The 22,123-nt window shown below is 54.7% G+C and overlaps 7 protein-coding genes and 2 non-coding genes across 9 annotated transcripts; 4 read left to right on the forward strand and 5 right to left on the reverse strand.

The window, feature by feature from the left end:
* Positions 1 to 443: 443 nt before the first annotated feature.
* ACO1O0_001502 (aromatic alcohol reductase) lies at positions 444 to 1,352 on the reverse strand (the record flags this gene model as incomplete). The annotated part of the gene is made up of 1 exon (XM_083190988.1): positions 444 to 1,352. One exon carries the CDS (start codon positions 1,350 to 1,352, stop codon positions 444 to 446), a length of 909 nt encoding a protein of 302 aa, XP_083054847.1.
* A 2,191-nt stretch (positions 1,353 to 3,543) lies between these two features.
* rio1 (protein kinase RIO1) lies at positions 3,544 to 5,275 on the forward strand (the record flags this gene model as incomplete). The annotated part of the gene is made up of 3 exons (XM_083190989.1): positions 3,544 to 3,570; positions 3,598 to 5,109; positions 5,168 to 5,275. 3 exons carry the CDS (start codon positions 3,544 to 3,546, stop codon positions 5,273 to 5,275), a joined length of 1,647 nt encoding a protein of 548 aa, XP_083054848.1.
* A 734-nt stretch (positions 5,276 to 6,009) lies between these two features.
* Positions 6,010 to 6,091, forward strand: ACO1O0_001504. Its single transcript has one exon. It is a non-coding gene; the product is annotated as a tRNA-Ser (tRNA).
* Positions 6,092 to 6,162: 71 nt separating this feature from the next.
* On the forward strand, positions 6,163 to 6,243 carry ACO1O0_001505. The gene has a single exon. It is a non-coding gene; the product is annotated as a tRNA-Ser (tRNA).
* A 625-nt stretch (positions 6,244 to 6,868) lies between these two features.
* ACO1O0_001506 (transcription factor domain-containing protein) lies at positions 6,869 to 7,936 on the reverse strand (the record flags this gene model as incomplete). The annotated part of the gene is made up of 3 exons (XM_083190990.1): positions 6,869 to 6,966; positions 7,014 to 7,129; positions 7,188 to 7,936. The coding sequence occupies 3 exons, from the start codon at positions 7,934 to 7,936 to the stop codon at positions 6,869 to 6,871; spliced, it is 963 nt and encodes a 320-aa protein (XP_083054849.1).
* Positions 7,937 to 8,411: 475 nt separating this feature from the next.
* Positions 8,412 to 9,463, reverse strand: ACO1O0_001507 (Zn(II)2Cys6 transcription factor; the record flags this gene model as incomplete). The annotated part of the gene is made up of 4 exons (XM_083190991.1): positions 8,412 to 8,703; positions 8,751 to 8,991; positions 9,044 to 9,269; positions 9,368 to 9,463. The coding sequence occupies 4 exons, from the start codon at positions 9,461 to 9,463 to the stop codon at positions 8,412 to 8,414; spliced, it is 855 nt and encodes a 284-aa protein (XP_083054850.1).
* A 563-nt stretch (positions 9,464 to 10,026) lies between these two features.
* On the forward strand, positions 10,027 to 13,968 carry ACO1O0_001508 (RNA dependent RNA polymerase-domain-containing protein; the record flags this gene model as incomplete). The annotated part of the gene is made up of 3 exons (XM_083190992.1): positions 10,027 to 10,891; positions 10,984 to 11,727; positions 11,783 to 13,968. 3 exons carry the CDS (start codon positions 10,027 to 10,029, stop codon positions 13,966 to 13,968), a joined length of 3,795 nt encoding a protein of 1,264 aa, XP_083054851.1.
* Positions 13,969 to 15,146: 1,178 nt separating this feature from the next.
* ACO1O0_001509 (putative NRPS-like protein biosynthetic cluster) lies at positions 15,147 to 19,010 on the reverse strand (the record flags this gene model as incomplete). The annotated part of the gene is made up of 2 exons (XM_083190993.1): positions 15,147 to 18,743; positions 18,798 to 19,010. The coding sequence occupies 2 exons, from the start codon at positions 19,008 to 19,010 to the stop codon at positions 15,147 to 15,149; spliced, it is 3,810 nt and encodes a 1,269-aa protein (XP_083054852.1).
* Positions 19,011 to 20,446: 1,436 nt separating this feature from the next.
* LYP1 (amino acid permease/ SLC12A domain-containing protein) lies at positions 20,447 to 21,991 on the reverse strand (the record flags this gene model as incomplete). The annotated part of the gene is given in 2 exon segments (XM_083190994.1): positions 20,447 to 21,946; positions 21,962 to 21,991. The coding sequence occupies 2 exon segments, from the start codon at positions 21,989 to 21,991 to the stop codon at positions 20,447 to 20,449; spliced, it is 1,530 nt and encodes a 509-aa protein (XP_083054853.1).
* Positions 21,992 to 22,123: the final 132 nt, after the last annotated feature.

Below are 22,123 nucleotides of genomic sequence, written 5' to 3' on the forward strand. Positions count from 1 at the left end.
TTCCCGATTCTCAGATTGCCATGTTTTGGAGGCATGCGATACAGATACCAACGTCACATCGAGAGAGGTGATGGGTGTGTGTGCGATAAGATAGAATCGATAGCTGATAAAGATGCTTCCTGTCTCGTCATCATGCATGGTGGTGCATCAACATTGGCCTCGGCTGCCATCATCAGCTAACATCTATTACTCCGTACGGATACTGGTCACAGTGGAACCATGTACCTCACAGGCTCAGTCTCTTGACGCGCCACGCGTTTCAAGCCCACCTGTGCCACGGCAAACGTTGAGGCACGCTTCACAGATCAAGACTGCATGAATTTAAAAAGAAGAGGGAGAAGAAGAAGTCCGTATAGCTCGGTGTGATTGAGCTAGAGCACAATGTCTTTGACGACGATTGTACGGATACAGCAGCTATCTAACTACCCAAGGGATGAATTTTATCACATACTCTTCAGGAAGGCCTTGACGTCCGTCATGGCCATCCCCCGCTGGTAATTCAACGTCCTCTCCATCTCCCACGCCACTCCTATGCCCTGCCCAAACGTGTCGCGGTACTTGACCATCGGATTAGGATCCTCCTCCATCTGCTTCCTCAGCGCCTCGCCATCCCACAGCTCCCGCTTGAACCGCTCCCCAAAGTGCGCATCCACCCTATCCGCCAGCTCCCCGTACGACACCGTCTCCCCCGCCGTGTAAACCACCCCACTCCCCTCGCCCAGCTCCCGCGGATCCAGCACCACCTCGGCCGTCACCCGCCCAATATCTCCCGGCGTTGTCGCCGTGATCCGCGTCTCCCAGCTCCCCAGCCCGCGCGCCGTCCTCGCCCCCAGGTCAACCACCCCAAACGCTGGCTCGAACAGGAAACTCATAAACACGCCCGTCGACACAATCGTCCACCGCGTGCCCTCCTGCGCCCGCAGAATCTTCCGCACCGCCAGCTGCTCGTCAAACAGATCCTGCGAGCTGCCCTCGCCGATGGCGTCGTAGTCCATGCCGAACTGCCAGGGCACGAAGCGCGCCACACCAGCGTCCAGCACCGCGCGCGCAATCTTGGTCTGCGTGCCCGCGGGGAGGCCCATCCCCGTGCAGCAGATGACCGTGTCGTACGCCCCGAACAGCGACGCCAGCTCCGTCGCCGGCGCGGCGACCACGTCCGCGGCCTCGAGGCTCCCGCCCAGGGCCCTGATGTGCTGCGTGAGGCGTCTCTTTTCCGGCGCGGCCGAGTCGAGGGAGGATTGGCGGAGTAGGACGGCGATCTTAGTGTCGCCACGGCTTGGGTGGCTGGCAAGACCTTCCAGGATGGCCGTGCCCAGCTCGCCGCCGCCTAGGATGAGGATGCTTTGCGCCATGATGTAGCGGCGATTTTGATATGTGCGATTTTAAATGAAGAGGTAGGTGTATAGACTCTAAGCTGTAAAGTGATTATCTCTTGATATTTATACCTTGGTATTCAAGCGAGGTGGCTGTCCTCCGCTCGGATCGTTCCCACATCTGGACCTCCTATTCTTCGCGTTTCCATTATGTCCATATCTCCAGTCTGCTGGAACTTACTGCTTACATACCCCGTATATATATGCACCTTAATGATAATTGACATCATCTCAGTTCATCGGGGATGAATCCTATAGGCTGCCGGGCGAGAATCCATCGGACTCGTCGGGGTTATCAATCGCCTCCGAGAGCGAGGCTTGGTTTCGATCCCAGATCCCTAGTACCCTGGAGCCATGACTGTTGACCACCAAACTCTTAATGACTAACGCCAAGACATACGAGCGAGAGATCTGAAAGGAATTGCGGATACGGGGTACAAAGCGCATAAATGGTGAGAAGTATCCCTGCAGGTATGGGGGAACACTTCCTATGTATCATGCGAAAGTGCGATGGTTGACTACTGTAAACTCCAAGCGCCTCACGAGTCTATCTCCAACGATCCGCCACGGGACACTCATACTCATTGTTCCCCCATTACTGCAAATAATCTTTATGCTTAAAAAAAAAGCCTAGATTGAGATTCTGCTCTTAACATGGCGCAATTTACGAATCTGGCATATTACCCACCACTGAACCCTGGCTCTGGGGCTGGGTTCCGTTACTCCGGGTCAGGTTTGTGTGTTGGGCTCCGCCACTCCGGCTTGGACTCCAGCACTCCAGCACTCCAGCACTCCACCGCGGACCGCGCAATGATGTGCCTATACGTGTGCTACTTGTATTCGCTCTTCTCGGCCCTGGGATCGCGATCGACATTGTTCAAAAGCTCCCTCGACATTGAGGTCTGGATACTGACACCCTCTAGGGCAAGAATAGTGTTCTCTGATCAGACCAATCGTCAGACATCAACCCAGCACAAAGAAGACTTGGGATACCTACTCTAATTGACTAAATATTGACCGTCAAACGGTAATCCTGATAAATGATGTCCGGCTAATCTAACTGATCCGTACCCTTGCAGTACTCATTTCAGTCATCATGACAAGGGTGAAAGTTGGACCTTGTGTCGTTTACGTCGTAGACCTTGAAACACGCTTTTCATGTCGCTCTGCCTCTGATTACTCCTCGGGCCCGCTCCACACCGTCGTACAGAAAAAGCAGATGGCACCTGGCAGTTGGTTGGTCCTGGTCTGTACGCTATTTGTCGGAGTTTCGCTCCGGGCACCTAGGGGTACGACCCATACGGAATTAGCGCCTGTACTAGCTATACAGAACACATGATACTCCGTATAGGTTGGGAGAATGAAGCGGAAGAACAACAGGATAACAAAGGTCGACTTCGAGGCAATATGACGGGCAACTCCAAACGGAAGCCACCTGGCCACCCATCCTCTCAAGCATCACGCAAATGAACTGGCTTGAAATGACTCTTCGCGAAGGACAGGGGCGGCTCCATCATGACGAGTGGCAAGAGCTGAACACCAAATCTCAAACCCAATTATTTTTTGGAGAGGACTTCTAACCCATAGCTGGATATTCGAATACAGCATCCGATATGCTCGATTTGGAATGAAGTCCCCCCCGAAAGAGGGAGTACTGCCCTTGCGTGGTGTCGGAAACACCGAGGGATGGCATTTCTATGTTCCACCCGTGCGAACAGCACGGGTTGGTTGCCACTGGGCAGAGACATGGATGAGGATGACTCATCGATATTCGATAATTATTGTGCGTCGTCCGTGATTTCTCACGTTCGTGGTGATTTTTCCCCTGTCCACCCAAACAGTCATGATGAATATGGCGTCCTGTTAACGCTTCCAGTCAGCCTAGTCTACGTGAACGCACAGCCACATGAGCCTAGAAGAGCAAGGGTGATAATAGCAGTCACAGGTTGATGCATGCCTGCCCGAGTGCAAGACTCATGATGAGTTCGAGGAATGATCGTGGTGAGATGGAGGCGTCGTTGAGTCACCAACCTTAAAGGTCTCCACTAAAAACCGTCTCCCACCAAAACTCCAAAAATTTGGATAAGATAACAAACATATCAACCCCACCAAAAACCCAGCCGCTCCTCGTCTCCCATCTACCAACAACAACGCATTTTTACACACAAAGATGGCAGGAGAAGATCCTACAGCGGCGGTGCACTCGCCTGCTGACCCCCTCCAGCCGCAATTCACATACACTTCCAGCAACGGCTACCAACAGACCGACGACGTCCCTCCCGAAGTCCGCATGCACAGAGGTGCCCCGCACGACGCCGACCCCCAAGACGACGACGACTTCGACGACATTTTCGATGGCGATGATGACGCGGAAGATGAAGACGAGTGGGATCCTCAGTCTGGCGACCTGACCAAGTCTTACAACCGCCAGCGCCAGCATAACGATGCTGGTGCTGCCCTCCCCCGCTCCAACCAGCAGAAGCCCACCGCCAACACCTTTGCCAGCGTCGATGACCAAGTCTCGGCCCTGTCTCGCCACGCCGCCAAGATTCGCCTCGACTCTGTCAAGCAAGATGCCGACCGCGATAAGGACAAGGCCGACCGTGCCACCAGCGACCAGGTGCTCGACCAGCGCACCCGCATGATCCTCCTGCAGATGATCAACCGTGGTGTCGTCAGCGAGGTCCACGGCGCCATCAGCACTGGCAAGGAAGCCAACGTCTATGGCGCCGTCTCCTACGACGACCGCACCGGCGAGTCCATTCAGCGTGCCATCAAGGTCTACAAGACAGCCATTCTGGTCTTCAAGGACCGCGAGCGTTACATCACCGGCGAGCACCGCTTCCGCGGCGGTTTCGACAAGGGCAACAGCCGGAAGATGGTCAAGCTCTGGGCGGAGAAAGAGTACCGAAATCTGCGACGCATACACAGCGCTGGTATCCCCTCACCCGAGCCACTTAGCCTGAAGCTGCACGTGCTGGCCATGAGCTTCCTGGGCGACCGCAAGGGATGGGCGTACCCGCGTCTGCGCGACGCCACCCTCCAGGGCGACGACGTGGACCAGCAGTGGCGCACGCTGTACATCCAGCTGCTGGGCATCATGCGTCGCATGTACCAGGTCTGCCGGCTCGTCCACGCCGATCTGAGCGAGTACAACATCCTCTACCACGCGGGCAAGCTGTACATCATCGACGTGTCGCAGAGTGTCGAGCCGGACCACCCCCGGTCGCTCGAGTTCCTGCGCATGGACATCAAGAACGTGGGCGACTACTTCCGGCGCCAGGGCGTCGATACGCTGCCGGACCGCATGGTCTTCAACTTCATCACCGCGCCCGAGGATCCTGTCGAGGAGCCCGCCATGGGCGAGGCCATCGAGAAGCTGTATGCGGCGCGCCCTGACGTGACGGATGAGGAGGCGGCGGAGATGGAGGTGGACAATGAGGTCTTCCGGAACCAGTACATTCCTCAGACGCTGGAGCAGGTGTACGACATTGAGAAGGATGCGCAAAAGGTGGGCAAGGGCGAAGGAAACGACTTGATCTACAGCAACCTGCTGCCCGACCAGCTCGTTGCGCCAAAGAAGGAAGAGGACGGGGACGACGTTGAAGGTGAGAGCGAGGACGAGTCTGATTCGGGCGAGGGCGCAGCGCTATCCAGCGAGGACTCCGACGACGAGGGCCGGTTCGAGAAAGGCCGGCCTAGGGGGAGGAAGTTTGAGGATAAGGACGAGAAGAAGGTAAGTTGTCTTTGCCCCCTCAAGTTTAATATGTTCGCTTGGCTAACCGTGACTCTAGCAACATAAGCAAGCTGTCAAGGAGGCTAAGCGTGAGAAGCGAAAGGAGAAGATGCCCAAGCACGTCAAGAAGAAGATTGTCAGCACCACTTCACGACGGAAGAAGTAAACCCTGAGGTGGAAACAAAGCGAAAAATAAAAAATTAGAGCATCACATTTGTGATATCATACCCTGATCCCCACGCCTTGATGAAGAATCCACCCAGTGAGTATGGCGAAATTGGGATCTCAGCCTTACAACCGGATGATGAGCACTGATTGTCGCGCATCGAGACGCTGGGCTTTCTGGGATGGTTTAGCACCTCACCGGTGTGTAACCTCTTGGGAAAGACTAGCGTCCAGCGCGATCTGAATCCCCCACGGGGGTGTTGGATGATCAAAGAGAGCCCTGACGGTTGTGGTTGAGACTTGATATAAACCAAGGCAACGTGGACGAGTGTTCCCAGTAGTTTCCCCCGGTCCTACTAGCCACCAACTCCCTTTTTCTTAGTCCTCTGTTCCCTCGACTTTGGAATGTTATTATTGATATCAGTGTAAGAGTGCTGTGAGTTTATTCTCTGGTAGACGGATGCTGAATTGTGTACCATCTGACCTCGGAGTCTATGCAAGATGGCTTCTGGTATAGAAGAACGGTGACAGTACTAGGTAGGTAGGATCTCGCGAGTCGCTGTCTACTAAACAAAGATCATATTCGGGATGAAAGCATTAATACTTAGGTTGAAGACTTCTTGTTGTACTAACGATGAACTATGATTATCAAATAGTGGAAGGATAATGGCCGTAATGGTAATTAACCTTAGCCTTATAAGATAATATACTGCCCCCTGTAGTCGTAGAAACACCGGCGTGGTGGCAGAGTGGTCTAATGCGCAAGACTAGAAATCTTGTTCCTTCGGGAGCGTCTGTTCGAATCAGGCCCACGTCGTTATTTTTGGCGCCCGCCACACCTCCCACAAACCTTACGTACCACATACGAGAGCCAAATTCATATCTCCAGGCGTTGTGGCGGAGTGGTTATCGCGTAAGACTAGAAATCTTATTCCTTCGGGAGCGTCTGTTCGAATCAGGCCAACGTCGAGATACTTATTTTTTTGCCCTATTGGCTTTTAGTTAGAGTTACCAACTCTTGTCAGGTACAGAGTTCCCACCTATGCATGTGTGAACAAAGTACCTGGTTTTCTCGTGTTGTCTGGCAATCAAGTATATTGATGGCCTAAGAATACTGAGGTGGATGAAGCGGTGATGCTTGGAAAAACTCGAGATGTATGGAATGCCTACTAGGGGTAGGTAGGGTAGGTACGTTGGCTCACAACTCCTGACACATGGTTTTACCGGGACAGAGGGCAATTTTCAAGTTCCAGGATGCAATATGAGCTGAGCCGTTGGCTCATCTCAGTCCGGGATTCAGAATATAAGTGCGACTGCCCTGATAGCACCCATTATCAAGTCGGAGAAGATGGCAGTATCCAACTTCCGTGATGACATTCTACCGCCATACATCCCGTGCCATTGGCACCAAAAATCTCCATCTTATAATTGAGAAAGAATACTATCATGATCAGATGTCTCATGCACTATACAACCCCCCTAGATACGACTCCAAGCCAAATTAAATCATACACAGGCTTCGTCTCGCCCACAAGCAACTTCATGGGCAGCGGTATATACCCATATTTAAAGGAACGTCCCAAAATGGCCTTCATTAGAAATAAAACTGCTGCTGCGGCTGTCCTGGGGGAGGCTGGGCGAGGAAATCAAAGTTCATCGAGTCCATGCCCGTGTTCCACGGGTCCGGAGATTCTAGACAGTGTTAGACGAGCCCGAAGCAGGCAAGGAATGGTACTTACCGCCCCAAATAGTATCATACAAATCCATCGGTGCCATGTATTGCGTGGGATCCGCATTCATCTGGCCGAAGTTGTCGAGACTCATGTTCGGCTGCACCTGAGGAGTGTAGGGATTCCTGTTGGGGGTTGTCAGTACCATTTCATAGAAATGTGGCGATGTTTTTATTAACTCACCCGCTGAAGTCTTGCAAGGTCGAGCCGTTCTGCATTTCAGCCATGGCCATGGCAGCATCTTCGCGTGGATCTGACCCCGGGGGTACGCTGCGGAATTGCGTGTTGGGTTGTGAAGGCTGGCTTGACCCGACAACGGGTAGCAGTGGTGTGCGATTGCCACTGCCCCCAGCCGAGGAATCACCCTCGCGTTTGAGTTTGGACCCGATAATTGTCCCATGATCGTACATATTCCTGAGCGCCGTCAAAGCTCTCCAGAGGGGTCCTGAAAGCTCAATATCCTTGTCCGTTGTCGCGACGTGGGGCTCGGGCGTGGCTTCCTTTGCAGCAGTTGCAGAGAGTGCAGCAATCAGATCTCCTTGAAGCTGTCGAACTTCGGGGTCTGCCTCGCATATGATTCCGAGAAGCAGTGCTGATGACAGTCCATGATACGTAAAAGCCCAGCTGCGAGTCGGAATGACGGAAAGCTGATGCATAGCCAAGAACATGCGGACAGTCTCTGTCAGATTGGCCTTGCAGCGGTCGGCTAATGCTCTCTTCTGGTTTGGATCGAAAGGGCAATCTCTCCTGAGCGCTGGCCGACAGGCAACAGATATGACGAATGAGGTATGAAGCCGGATGGCAAAGTACTGTAGTCTGTCGAGCGCCGTCTTGCACATTTCCTTGTCCTGAATGTGTGTGCAGGCCTTGGTTCGGAGAATTTCCACAGCCTCACAATTATCGACAATCTGGGCATATGTAGCAGCCGCCATGAGGTCGGGATTTAATCTCCGAGAGATGATTTCGATGAGATGGTACATTGTCTCTAGGTATGGGAGGCCCTCCCCGGAGGCATCGGAATTGGCGGGAATTGGACAGCTCCGAAAGTTGGTCATTGGAGTTCTGGGATCATTAGCGCCTCTCTAGCCCCGTAATTCTATGGTTAATTACCTGTCAAAAGATAGCGAGGTCAGGGTATCATGCCAGACACATGTCCACCAAAGCTTCCGCCGAATCGTTTCCTTGGATTTAACCTCGGGAGTGGCGGACTCTCTGCCATCGTAGGGAATCGGGCGATGTAGGCCCAGAGACTGCGCTAGGCGGCATGCTAGGCCGGTAAGAGCCCATGAAGCTTCCGCCTTCATATCGTTGAGAAGCACGAAATTGGTGAGAAGTAGGGCTTGAATGGAGTCAAGTGACGGCCTGAAATGTCAGTGATGATGCCAACGAAACACCGATGAAAATTCCTTACCTTAGGAGAAAGTTGCCGAGCCGAAGGAAGTGGAAGGAGATCTGAATGTACTTCTGCGAGTCTCTTGTGCGGACGTGGTAGGGCGACTCGTGGTATTGCGATCCGACAGCCAAGACGGCGAAGAGGATGGCTAGCCAGGAGGCAGTCACCTGTCTGGATGACTTGGTCGTAGATGTAGCATTGCGTGATCGGTCCTCAAGATAAACGAGTAGCTTCGATTCAAAGTCATCGATATCAAAAACGAAGCCCCAAAAAGGTTGTGGAATCTCCTTGTAGGTGCGAAACAGTCTGGGTAGTCAGCATCCCGGCCTGGTTGTGGGGCCAGAGGCACTCACTTCATGACCTCTCTGTCTGATGGCAGCTCCGATGAAATGTCCTGGGCGAGGAGTTGGAGATGCTGCGAGGACATGAGAGGAAAGGGGGCTGAGGTATCGAGCCCGAGTATGGGACGCATATCTTGGCGGATGTCGAGGCGATCGCTTCTGTTGGTTGGCGACGTCTGTTCTCGGAGCAGCGCGGGAATACTGTTCTGGCCCAAGTACCTATCCCCGACCGAGTCTGAATCGTCGAGGCTCGCTGAAGATTATTTAGCGAAAAGCATCTAAAGTCAACTGGCCGAGCTTCGTACCTATTGTTTGGGGCGGCCAGCTGTCCTGGCGCTCAGTCTTGCGACTCGAGTCCCGAGCATCAGAGAATGATCGAGCTCTCTTGCGAGAGGCACTACCTTCGGAAGTGCTGGAAGCGCCCTTTCCTTTTCCTGCCGAAGAGCGATTGGGCTTGTAAGAGCAGAGCTGAGGGTGCTCCCTCTTGACGCAATTTTCACAGGGCTGCTTGTTGTCACACTTGACCTTGCGCTGGCGACAGGGCCAACATGCAGTTCCTACGTACCGGGGTCAGCGTTCCTCACCGAATCGCGGGTCTGGGCTTATCAGGGAGCCGCACCATATCGAACTTTGCGATGGGAGTGAATGATCCGGTTGGCCTCTTCGGGGGTGAGCAGGTCGATCGAGGCCTGGTCCTCGGCGTCCGGTTCAGGAGTGTCCGTCATGATCAAGACACTTCCAATTAGTCTGGTGGGTATAACGTGGGCGAATGCTAGGGCTGCGTTTGTTGCGCAGCGAGACAATCTCAGAATCCTCAGGTTGACGAATGCCGAATACCGAGATCATGACAGAGGAAGAGGGGTCCTCTTTGGTGGAGGAGAAGGACGAAGCTCGGTTTCCATACGGGCTCGGGATCTTCACGGCCCGATTTTGGTCCTGCGCACGGCTCTTGACGCGGAACATCCGCAGGGAATCACAGTGTGTATCCCTGCTCTTTGTGGACTGTCCCCGCTAATCCGCTTTGGGAGTCCCCCTCGCCTCTCACGTGTTTTCGCTCCCGACTGGCGTTGGGGTTCCACCACTCTCCCAATGTATCGATAGTGTGAGACGCGCGCCGTTCGCCAATCGATCGCGTGCCCACGCCACCCTTCCCGAGGCATGGGGTGTGATTGGCCACCACTTCTTGCAACATCTTGGGTATGCTTTCCTGATTTCTTGCTGTTGCTAGCCCTGCTTCTTGGCCAAGTGCCTAATCTGCGTTGCTTCCCTCCCCGTCCTCCCCCCTGCCATGGCTGCCTCTACCCTAGGCAGCAGAAAGCCGGGTCAGGAGGAGTTCTCGAAGATCATTCGCTCTCTAAATGAGGACTACGGCCTTGATCTTTGCCGTCCTGATGTCAGCCTTTCTCCTAGCAAGAGGCGACTCCAGCGCCTGAGCGACGATCAGAGGCAGAGCTATGGACTTTACCAGCGCCTGCACTTCTTTCATTTCAAAGGTTGCCTCCCCCGCCGCCTTGGCCAGTTCAAATCCGAAGCACACCGGATTTCGAGGGATTGGGTTCACAAGCCCCGTGCCGACCTCGACAGTCTCCCTGATGTCTCGGCCCCACTGGGCGCCCGGTCTGTAGAGGAGCGGGCCGCTCTTCGTGGTTGTCTCCAGGACATTTTGGCAGACGCAGGACCATCTAAAAGGATCTCTGATGAACACAATAATGGTCCCGCAAGGCGGACCCAGAGCCGCCTAAGTGGGGACAACGTCAGTTATAATTCGATTGACTCGAAACCGCTCAGATCAAGGCAGCGGTCGATGGGGACTCACCAGGCCCTCATCACATCATTCATCAATCCTTCTGTGGGATCAAGCAGAGCCTCGCCTCCATCTACCATCTTCTCGGCCGCCGAGGGGCCTGAAGATGCCCCAGAGAGCAGCCAGAACACCAATTTTAGGCCCACCCAGGATTATGAGCCATGTATGCACGAATTTGAAGCTCTTAAGGAGTCCTTCTCCAAGTATGACGACTCGTTAGAGTCACCTGAACCGCAGAGTGCTGGAGCATCCTATCTGCATCAAAGTATCGTGCATGAGGCTACCACGGAAAGCTGGGGTGGCTTCAATGGGCAGGAGCCATTGGGCCAACGGTTCCAGAATATCTGGCGTGAGTTACCTGTCTACTCCCTTCACTGATTGTCGGTATTCATAAGCTCTTAGCGACCTTCTCGATCCCCGGATTAAACGAAGCTCCAATAGCTATCATCTGGGAAGTCACAAGGGCAGCCGCGTATTGCAAGACCGATCTAAGCTCCTTCGATCTAATCTATAATCCGAACGAGCCATGGTGGCATAACCAGAGCCAGCTCTGGTCAAAACTTTCAAAACACCGCCTTTTCAAGGGGAGAGAAATGCCGGCTAGATGTGACGCGCGGGCTTGGTCTTCTGCATTGAACGGTTTTCAGGGACTCAAATATCACGTCGTGGTATTGTCTGCCGAGCTTGTGCGTGTTCATCATTCCGACGAGGATGGACCCATCTTTGAAACTAAACTCAAGCCCCTGAGTCTCCGCCTTGGCCACCGTCTTGCCCGCCGATTTGGTTCCGATCGCTTTCTCGAAGTTGTCTTGCCCTCGCCTTACTCAGAAAAAGATGCAGAGGCCGACAAGATTGTACAGTGGCTTTGTCATGGGATCCATAACTTCCTTGGCCGTGCTTGGGTTGCATTCTTCACGCAACCCGCTAACAAAAAGATCAAGGTTGCGAGTGAATTTCTACAGATGAACGACACCAAGAAGACTCGTAATTTGATCCAAGAGAAGGTCCATTTCTTTGCTACCGACGGGAACAATTTTCGCCCAGGCGGTCTGCCGCCCCCGGAAGAGGCAGCCAATCCACAACGTCGGACAAAGCTGAGTTATAGTGATCTCCTCGAATGGGCCGTCAACCTCCGAGCCTCTGCGAAGCAGCCTGTCCCCAAACTCTTTTCTCGACTCGCACTTAGTATGTTGACGAATTCTCGGGGGGAGGCCGGTGCCAATACTTACGCATTGGTTAGGTCTCAGCCTGACTCACCCCACCGTCATTCTCGAGAAGCACCAAATTTGCCACCACGAACATGATATTTTGTCCGATACCGGGGGCCCTCAGCAAGTGATGAACGATGGCATCGGACGAATGTCTAAAGCCCTAGCCAAGGATATCTCGAACTCTTTAGGCCTGTCGGACACGCCGAGCGGATTTCAAGGCAGATTCGGAAGCGCCAAAGGCATGTGGATTGTCGACGTTGAGAATGATAGGGATGGCCACTGGATCGAGACATATCCCTCCCAGCGGAAATGGGAATGTGACTTCGATGATCCGCAACACCGAACCTTTGAAGTCAAAAACTATCCGAGGGGGGTCACATCAGCGTCATTGAACGAACAGTTCATACCTATTCTTGAGGCTCAGTCCAAAGACCGATGGGAGATGCGGAGAGCTATTGCTCAGCATCTCGAGAATGATCTACGGGAGCAGCTTGACACCCAAGCCATGAATAGCCCTGCAGATCTTCTTTCCTGGCTCCAGAAGTCTGGACTGATGACGAAGGACTTCAGCGTGGAGCACCCTTTTATCACCTTCGCCGGTGGCCTTCCGGTTAGCGATGGGGACAAGGCAGCTTTCTTGCTCTACTCCGGTTTCGATTTAAAGACCACGCTTCTCAACAATCTCACGTGGAATCTGGTCAAACGCAAAGCGGATATGCTCAAGAACAAGTTGAAAGTTGAAATTCCCTGCTCCACCTACGCCTTCATGGTTGTTGATTTTGTTGGTGTGCTAGAGCCTGATGAGGTACACTTTTCTTTCTCTTCCAAATTCCAAGTGGAAGGCTTTTCCGACACTCTTCTCGAAGGCATGGACATACTTGTCGCCCGTGCGCCAGCGCATTTCCCTAGTGATATTCAGAGAGTTCGGGTCGTTTCGAAACCGCACCTGCGCCAACTCAAAGATGTCATTGTGTTTCCTACCAAAGGCAAATCTCCGCTAGCTGATTTATTGTCTGGCGGAGACTATGATGGCGACACAGCTTGGGTCTGCTGGGACCAAGACATAGTGCGCAACTTTATCAATGCTACACCGCCCCTATCGCATGATTTTGTCCGAGAAGGATTCCTTAAGAAAATGGATACGAGATTTCAAGAGTTGTGGGATCGCTACTACAACATTGATGTGGCCTGTACGCATTTCAGATACCTGGGCATGTCTTTCAACATGCAGCCGTCCCTCCTTGGCCAGTGCACTAAGTACAAGGAAAAGCTCTGCTATCATAAAGACGCTGTCAACAGCGACAGTGCCAGGACCCTCAGTGTGCTTCTCAGCAACCTGGTAGACCAGGCCAAAACTGGAATTACTTTCACAGAGGCAGACTGGTTGAGATTTCGCTGCGAACGCCTCAGAAGACCGAAAGGATTTGACGACCCAGAGTATACCAAAGAAAAGGCCTCTAACATTTGGAGAAGAAAACGAGACCACCACATTCTTGATTATTTGAAATTCTCCGTGGCTGGGGGCATCATCGAGAAAGGCCTCACTGATTTTTCGAATGCACTCAAGGAGAATTGCGCGCAGGCGTTTGATCCGGACCTTACGAGGCTGTATAATGAATACGACGAGCGAGTGCGAGATTCAACTAGCGGAAGGAAGCTATTGAGCTACCTTAATTGTGAGATCGGAGCATTGGGGAGCAAGTGGTCTAAGGACATGGCGAATCTGGACGTGAACACAGGGACAAGCTTCCAAGAGGATGTGAGACGCATCTACCAGCAATGGGTCGACATTTCGCCCCCACCGGATCTCAAGAACTCGAGGTTGATCAAACAGCTTAATGCGCAGTGGAGTCAAGGCACTGAACTTGGGGGTACGCCACTGGACAAGGACGACTGGTCTGCTCCGCTTAGCACATGGTCTCTCCTGAAAGCATCCGCGACCTTCAAACTCAACTACAAGAAAGAGGCATCCAAGTTCCATTGGTATATGGCGGGGCGTCAGCTCGCCATGATAAAGGCCATGATAGTATCTAACCTACCCGCTTATGCGGATACATCGGCGGTGCTGATCGTTCCCCGGATGTACCCCATTCTGAGACCGGACAAGAAGTTGATCAAATCACTCGGAGATCGTGCTCAGGATGGAGACAGCGTAGCAGCGCTCGATGAGGTTCTAGGCTTTGACGACGACGGTAACGTTATTGACGACGCCTGAGTTGCGCAGTCGATGCCGACTCTCCCTTTCAATCACTCTCGGACTCCTCGTTTACAGAGTCTAGCCCTATTTTGAAGGAGATATCCTAAGGTGAACGTGTTTTTAAACACAAACGGGAGTCTGAAATCCCTCTTTGGGCATGACCTGATATGGTTCCAGACCGGATGGCAGGCGGGGGGGATGTTGTGAGAGAGGTGAAAGTGGTTGCAGCAGCCGTTTTCGTGGATGGGGAACCTAGCGTGGTTTGAGGACGGGAGAGTGGTGGGAATGTGGCGTTGGTTGAAGTGCCCTTGGCGAGCCTTGTGTTTGGATTATTTATGAGTGCTATTTCTGTGCGGATTAGATACCCTTTGGGGCCTTTATGCTTGGATTCTTATGAGATAGTATTGATGTGTGGATAGGATACCCTTTGTGCTAGATTGGGATGATGTGACGCGATCTGATAGAGCGAGTGCTATTACTTGAGTAGTAGGTATTAGTAGACAGGCAGCGCCCATGGTTAGATGCCTCTCGCGTGCCATGTTTTCTTATCTAGGGCAGTCCAATCCTCGGAGACTTTAGTGAAGCCTCCAGGGTCCTCCTTGCAATCAAAAGTTTGCGTCCCTCGCCAGGCAATAAAACTCGCACTCAATCCACCATCGGCCACCCACGCCAAGAGCAGCAACACCAGCGTCTCCCCCAGGCTTCAAGACCAGGAGTCCCCAAATTCTTGGCATGCAGAATCACGTTGGCCCCCGAGACTTGGCGTGCAGAAAACCCGGCATCCTACATGCTTTGGGGGCCTTGGGATGTGTGAACATGCAAGCATCAAGGCGGCGACACAAGCGTTGTTGGCGGTCGGCTACTTAGACGCGACGGTCTACCCAAGGGAGACTGCTCAAAATTCCAATGACAGAATTATAAGCAACCATAAGCGTCAGCAAATACTACATATGGGTATAGGTACCTAGTAGATGACAATGAGTACCTACCCACAGACAGACGGTGGAAGGTAATTAATGGGCATCCATAGGTAGATGATAACCGGTGCCCATGTGGACGGGGGAGTTTCTGATTACTTCTCGCATTACCCATACAAAGGTTTCTACAGTGATACATGGTCCTGTCCCATCACAGGAGATGTCTCAAACAAAACATAAAGCGCTATTTTATCGTCACATGACATCGAACCATCCTCATTAGATCGGCTCATCCCTCGGCTCAATGAGCACCTCATTGACAGCCACATATGCCGGTTGGCAGACGGCATATACAATCGCCGACGCCACATCCTCTGGCTCTAGCACCTTGGCTCCGGTCGGCTCGCCGTACTTCTTGATAGCCTCGGCGTCAGTCGACGTGCCCAGCAGCTCCGTCTGCGTGTTTCCAGGCTGGATCGCAGTCACGCGGAGTCCAGATCCTGCCGTCTCGAGACGGAGACTCTGCAGTGTCGCCTCCACGAAGAATTTGCTTGCTGAGTACACACCCAAGCCCGGGAAAACCTTGCGACCCGCGTCGGACGAGATGGCGACAATGTGACCTCCACCGCGAGCCAGCATGCCGGGAACGGTGGATGACAGGCAGTGCAGGAGTCCCTTGCAGTTGACATCGACGGTACGCTCCCACTCGTCGGTCTGGCAGTTGGCCATCATGGTGAAATACATGACGCCTGCGCAGCTGACGAGAATGTCAACGGAGCCGAGCTCCTCTGCCGTCGTCTTGAACAGCGACTCGACCTGGGACTTGTTTGTCACGTCTGTCTTGTGGATGAGCACCTTGCCGGGATATGGTGCTAACTTGGCCTTAACGCCTTCAAGAGCATCTAGACGTCGCGCAGCGATGGCAACATGAGCTCCCTCCCTGGCAAGGCCGACTGCAACGGCGGCACCAATACCAGACGAAGCGCCTGTGATCACGGCCACCTTTCCAGCAAGGCGGCCCTTGTTGACCGGCTTGGATGCTGTTCCGTTCACCCCCAGACGGCGAGGCGGATGAGGGAGCCAGCCACGGGCGTAGAAGTGCCGCGTGTAAGTCTCAAGCAGGCGACTGTCAATCTTGACTCTCTTCAGGCCGTACTGGTCCAGGGCAGCTTGCGTGACTCCATCCTTGAGGGTGATGACCGACTTAAGCCCTTCCTCGGTGGGCATCCCGCCCTTCAGGATATCCACCGTGAAGGGCTCGTCGCCGTGCCCGTTGCCCCTCTTCTCCCGCCACATCTGGACCCAGTTATCCCATGAAACTCTCTCAGTAGCATAACCCAACTCTCCCAATGCATCGAACAATGCACCCGCATTAATAGGGTTCGGGTCGCCAAGGTGGTAGACGAGCTGTCCATTTCCAGGGTGGTCGCACAGCGTGGTTATGCCACGGCTGACGAAATCCACGGGCGTCATCTCGGCGAACCAGCCATCGATGCGAGGCGCAGTGCCCAGATGCAATGATTCGACGAGAAGCGCGTTGAGTAGATCCCATGCGTTAGTCGCGCCAGTGGTGCTGTGGCCGCTGATGGTTCCTGGGCGATACACGCGGACGGGAATGCCCCTTTGTCCAGCCTCGCGGACGAGTTGCTCCGCAACCCACTTGGTCTGGCCGTAGCCGTCGAGCAGGCGATGGGGAACATCATCGATACCAAGCATGGTGTCCTCGTCCCAGCCTTCGACAGATGCGGGTAGGACGCCGTTAGTGGAGACGTGGTGGACCGTGGCCCCCGCGCGCGACGCCAGTCGCAGAATCTCGCGCGTGCCACGTACGTTGGCGTTGCGCAGTGCTGCATAGGGGTAGACGAGGTTGACGGTGGCAGCAGCGTGCACGACGACGTGGACGCGCTCCGCAAGCTGATCAAAAGACTCTGGGGAGAGGCCGAGACGCTTCCGCGCGAGATTTCCGGCGACAATCTCTATGCGTTCGAGCATCGAATCGTCCCAGATACCCAAATCGATAAGGTTCTTGCGGATCCGTGCCATGCCGGCGGGACGGCAATCTTGGTGGGGTTCAGTGAAGCGAACCATGCAGATGATGTGTGCCGATGTGGTCTCCAAAAGGGACTTGAGTAGGAAGGCTCCGAGGTATCCGGTTGAACCAGTCAGAAGGACGGTATCGGCGTCACGGAGTTTCCTGAACGGAGCGCCGTTAGACTGGATCTCCTCAGGCAGTACGCAGTCAGCCCTGAGGACAGCGGGGAGGTCGGCCTGAACAGCTGCGGTGTGACCGTCACGAGCGGCCTTGATGGCCTCGAGATGGCCTTCCAGGGTCGGAGTACCAGCAAGGGGACCCAAGGGGACTGGGAAGCCAAAGGCCTGGGAAAAGCGGTTAGCCAAGGCGGCGAGGATCAGCGAGTGTCCGCCCAGATCGAAGAAGTCGTGCTTGGGCGTGATAGCGGTGGTAGGTATATTGAGCGCCGCCGCCCAGATCTTGATAATGGTCTCCATCTTGATCGTGGTGTTGTGCTCCTGCTTTCCGTTTGTGACGGGCGACTTGGGTGACGGTGGAGGAGGCAGCCCCTTGAGGTCAATCTTTCCGGAAACGCCATGAGTAGGGAGCGAGTCCAGCTCAACCCAGAGCGGCGGGATCATGTAGTGTGCCAAGTGGTCGGAGAGGGCACGCCGAGCAAGGGGGCTGTACCCGGAGTCATCGATCATGAGAACTGTCCGGCCCCGGACCTCATCCTTGTCAGGGACGACATACGCTACCAGCTGCCTGTTGATCCCCTCTCCGTGGGCGATAACAGCACAGTCTCGGACGGCCAGATGCTCCACAATCGCCTTCTGGACGGCTGCAGGCTGCACGGTATACCCTCTCGTCTTGATCATGCCGGCGACTCTGCCCGTAATCTCCAGCAGTCCCGAAGGCAGTAGCCGCGCCAGATCCCCAGTCTTGTACATCCTGGCGTTCTTTTTCTTGGTGAATGGATCCACCTGGAACGCCTTGGCCGTCGTCTCAGGGAGGTTTAGGTATCCTCTCGCCAGCAGATCGCCTCCGACATAGAGCTCACCGCTTACACCAGGCGCGACTCTATTGCCGGCCTCATCGAGGATGTATACATAATCCGGATCGATGGGGGGACCGACGGGACATACATGTGCATTATAGTCAACAAACTTGCTAATCTCCCCAACGGCAACCTCGTGTGTCTCACAGGCGCTATACACATTGAAGATGCGCGTGTTTGGTAGGGCGGAAAAGGCACGGCGGCAGAGATCCGTTGTGACAACTTCGCCGTTGAGCCAGAGGGTCCTCAGATCAGGCAGCTTAGCACCCAGGTCCGGGTGGCGGGACAGGACGGTGGTCAGGAGCGTCGGCGTCATCAGCGTATCTGTGATGCGCTTCCGCGCGAGCAGATCGGCCAAAGCTTCGGGGTCGTAGCTCGCGCAGTCCGGGATGGCAAAGACGGTAGCGCCTCTTAGTAGGGGGCGCAGAATCTCCCAGACGAAGAAGACGTTGCACGCCACACGATCGCCCGGCTGGAGATCGCTTAGGGCGAAGCGCGCTTCGTAGGACAGGACCGGTGCTCGGTGCGGGTTGGCAATGCCCTTGGGATGGCCCGTCGTGCCAGAGGAGTAGGACACAAAGGCCAGGCGTTCGAGGTCATCGTCGCTAGGTAACGGGGGAGGGGAGGCAATATCCGGCGTCGCTTTTTCAACATGGTTGCCGTTTGTGACCTTTTGAAGCTTCTCGTCTATGATGATGAGCGGCACGTCGGCCTTTCTGACGTTGCCAGCATGAGCGAGCTGGGTGATGATGACGGTGGGCTTGGCGTCCTCAATCACGTCGCGCAACAGCGCAGATGGGTAGGCCAGCTCGAGAACGAGAAACGCGCCGCCAGCACGCAGGGCAGCGAGACAGGCAATGACATAGTCAGCACTGCGACCCATGAGCACACCGACGAGGTCATCGCGACCAACACCGAGGCGGCGCAAGCGGTCGGCTAGGTTCCATGTCTCGCTGTCGAGCTCTGCGTAGGTGAGGGATCGGTGCTCATCCTCGAGGGCTATGGCCGAAGGGGTAGCCTGGGCCTGCTGCTCGAACTGGGCGGCGAGGTCCTTGTGGATGTCGAGGATGGGCATTGTAGTGAGAGCAGCCCCCCGGGCTTCCGTCTAAGTGCGCTTTGACCTCGTTGTCTGACTCCTATACAGGGTGGTATCAAGATATGGGATTCGTGTCGTTGGTCTAGATGTCAAGAGACCTGGATCAGGTAAATGTCGGTGGTATTATGATGGGGGGAGGAAGAGAACAGAGAGTGACGGTTGGCCGACTCGGAAATGGGGCAGGAACAGCAGCGGCTCTTATCCATCGCCCTGATAGCCATGGAAAGCGCGAAGCGCAGCAACAACCCACCCAATAGCCTTAGCGTCGTTGGCTCAGGAGGCTCCCGGCAACGAAGCTGCCCCCATGATCCTGGTTGGACACCCGTACCAGGCTGCCAGCCGTGCAAGGACCTCGATGTTGAGAAGCCGTTGCTCCGCGTCTCCGTTGCTCGCCGCTCCTCGGACCCATATTGGTGGGAGGGCCCCGTACTTTGTAGCAGCCCCTCGCCCCAGTCTCCATCTGTGGAAACTTGAAAGTGTGCTCCAGTTGATCCCATCATCGAGATGGGATCCAGATGCAAGACGTCAGTGATGGGAAGAGCCATGAAATCAAGGCTCGTCGGGGGGCCGACCACCCGAAGACGGGAGAATTCACCCCCATCTATCTCCCATGCCTCCATCACACATTGCCACTCCAGCCCTCAGACCTTCATGGTGGGCGCCTGCGAGGACTAAGCCCGGAAGTGACACCCTCCCCACGACCGACGAGAGCCGCTTTTCGACGAAATTCTCATCATTTCCTCCAAGTCGCCCCAGTACGAGTGGGAGAAGCAGCTGCAGGGGCCCAGCCAGTCCCGGGGCCGCGAGATGGCGCGATGCGAAACTGCCCGAATTCTCGACTTTGGGAGTTCTGGACCCCCACGCGGGCTGGCCATTGGCTGATCCCCGGGTGGCTTGTCAGTGGCCAGGAACGTGCATGTGTCGCCGTGTTCGGCAATAATAACATTTGGGCCGCCAGATTCGGAGAAGCTTTGATACTACCGTAGTCAATACACGTATTATATAAGAACTTGGAGGGGGTCAATGCAATGCTTTTCCTGACGAGCCCCTCTTAACATGTAATGCCATCCTGCCTTCTTTTCTCCCATTGTCATTTCATCTGGTGTTACAAAGACGCAGACAGGATCTTCATGGCCTTTCGCTGGATTTTTAGAATGGCCAGGGCTCTGGGCTGCGCTTGCCTTGTTCTATCCTAGTCATGTTGCCAAGACAAAGGGACCTCAACAAAAATGGCAATCATGGTTCATTATTCACATGTGATTGCTACAGGGGCACGCGATGCGGTGAGAGCAATTCGACTTCATCGCCGGGATTGCGCAAAATAATAAACTCCGTCTATGTAATAGTACAGTTTATCATCCATCATTATAATCAAACACCTCGCAAGCTATGCAGAAAAACACACTCATCATCAATCATGAGTCAATGCACCCACTGTGAAGGTCGACATCCGCCAGCGGAACGACCTTGGTGCGGAACACGAGCTTGTGCCCCACGAACAGAACCACAAACAGGATCAGGCTGATGTAGGACGCAAAAAAGTCGCTCGTGTTCCACCTGATGAAGACGGTAAAACCGCTCGTCAACACAATCAGCACGTGGAAGAAGAGTCCAAACCACGACAGGTACGGCTGCAGAGGTGCCGTGTACGGGAGCGAGCTGCGCGAGATGCCCTTGTTCTTGAGCGCACTCATGAACCGCAGGTGGCAGACGTTGATGAGCGACCACGAGATGAAGCCCGCGACGGCAACGATATTGAGAAGCCAGTCAAAGACGACCGTTCCGCTCTCCGACAGATTGAGGAAGCCGAGGAAGCCGATGAGCGAGCAGACACCGACCGAGTAGATTGGCGTGCCGATGCGGTTGGTACGCTTCAGGAACTTGGGCGCGTGGCCATTCTCGGCAAGGGCAACGAGGATCCGGCTGCTCGAGTATACATTGGAGTTGGCGGCAGTGAGGACAGCAGACAGCAGCACGGCATTGATGATGTGGGGAAGGACAGGCACGCCTGCAAGTCTGGCCACAATCACCAGGGGCGAGGCGGAGGCATCCGTAGACTCGCTCCAGAGGTCTTCGAGGTCGTGGGGGATGTTGATTCCGAGGAAGAAGATGGTGGCGGTAAAGAGCGAGAAAATACCCCAGAAGGTCCAACGGATGGCCGAAGGGATGCTCTTGCGGGGGTCCTCCGTCTCACCGGCGGCAATGCCCACAAGCTCAGATCCCTGGAAGCTGAAGCCGGCCGTGATCAGGACCGCCCAGAAGCCGACAAACTTGCCCGTGGCGCCCTCCACAATGTGCTCAGCGAATGCGCCAGGGTCCTTCCAGTACTTGAATCCGATATATCCCTGGTCACCCACACCAGCGTTGATGCAGATGGAGAAGATGATGAACCCCACGAGGGTGACGACCTTGATGGTGGAGAACCACATCTCTACCTCGCCAAACCACCGGACCGGCATGTAGTTGAGGGCGGTGAAGACGACCCAGAAGACGGCGATCCAGATACCGATGCTGAGGCTCTTGTCCCAGAACTGGATGATGAGACCGGCCGCGGTAAGCTCGAGGGCAAAGGTGAGGGACCAGCTGAACCAGTAGATCCAGCCCATGGCGAAGCCGAGTGTGGGGTCGACGAATCGGGAGGCATACGTGGTGAAGGCACCGGTGACGGGGATGTACGCGGCCATCTCGCCGAGGGCGGCCATGACGGAGAAGACGACGGAGCCGATGAAGATGAAGGCGATGAGGAGGGACACGGGGCCGGCCGTGGCGAGGGCTGAGCCGGTTCCGAGGAACAGGCCGGTGCCTATAGTGCCACCGATGGCGATGAACTGGAGATGCCTGCTCTGGAGACTACGGTCCAGGCCGGTCCTCGACGAGGCAGTCTCGACATCGTCCTTGGCGGGAGTCTTGGGGCTCTTGTCCGCGCTCACGCGAGGGGTCTTCTCGCTGGGAGTCTCCATGTGTCAGTTCGGAGCGGGATCGCTCGACAATGGCGATACAATAATATTAAATGATGGGCACGAACAGGACGAGAATGCCTAGCGGAGGACACCCCGAAGATTATAACGGTTCCCCATGGTCCCCATGGCCCC

This window comes from Amphichorda felina (assembly GCF_050947745.1).
Source record: "Amphichorda felina strain 45539 chromosome Unknown scaffold_1, whole genome shotgun sequence".
Classification (NCBI taxonomy): domain Eukaryota; kingdom Fungi; phylum Ascomycota; class Sordariomycetes; order Hypocreales; family Bionectriaceae; genus Amphichorda; species Amphichorda felina.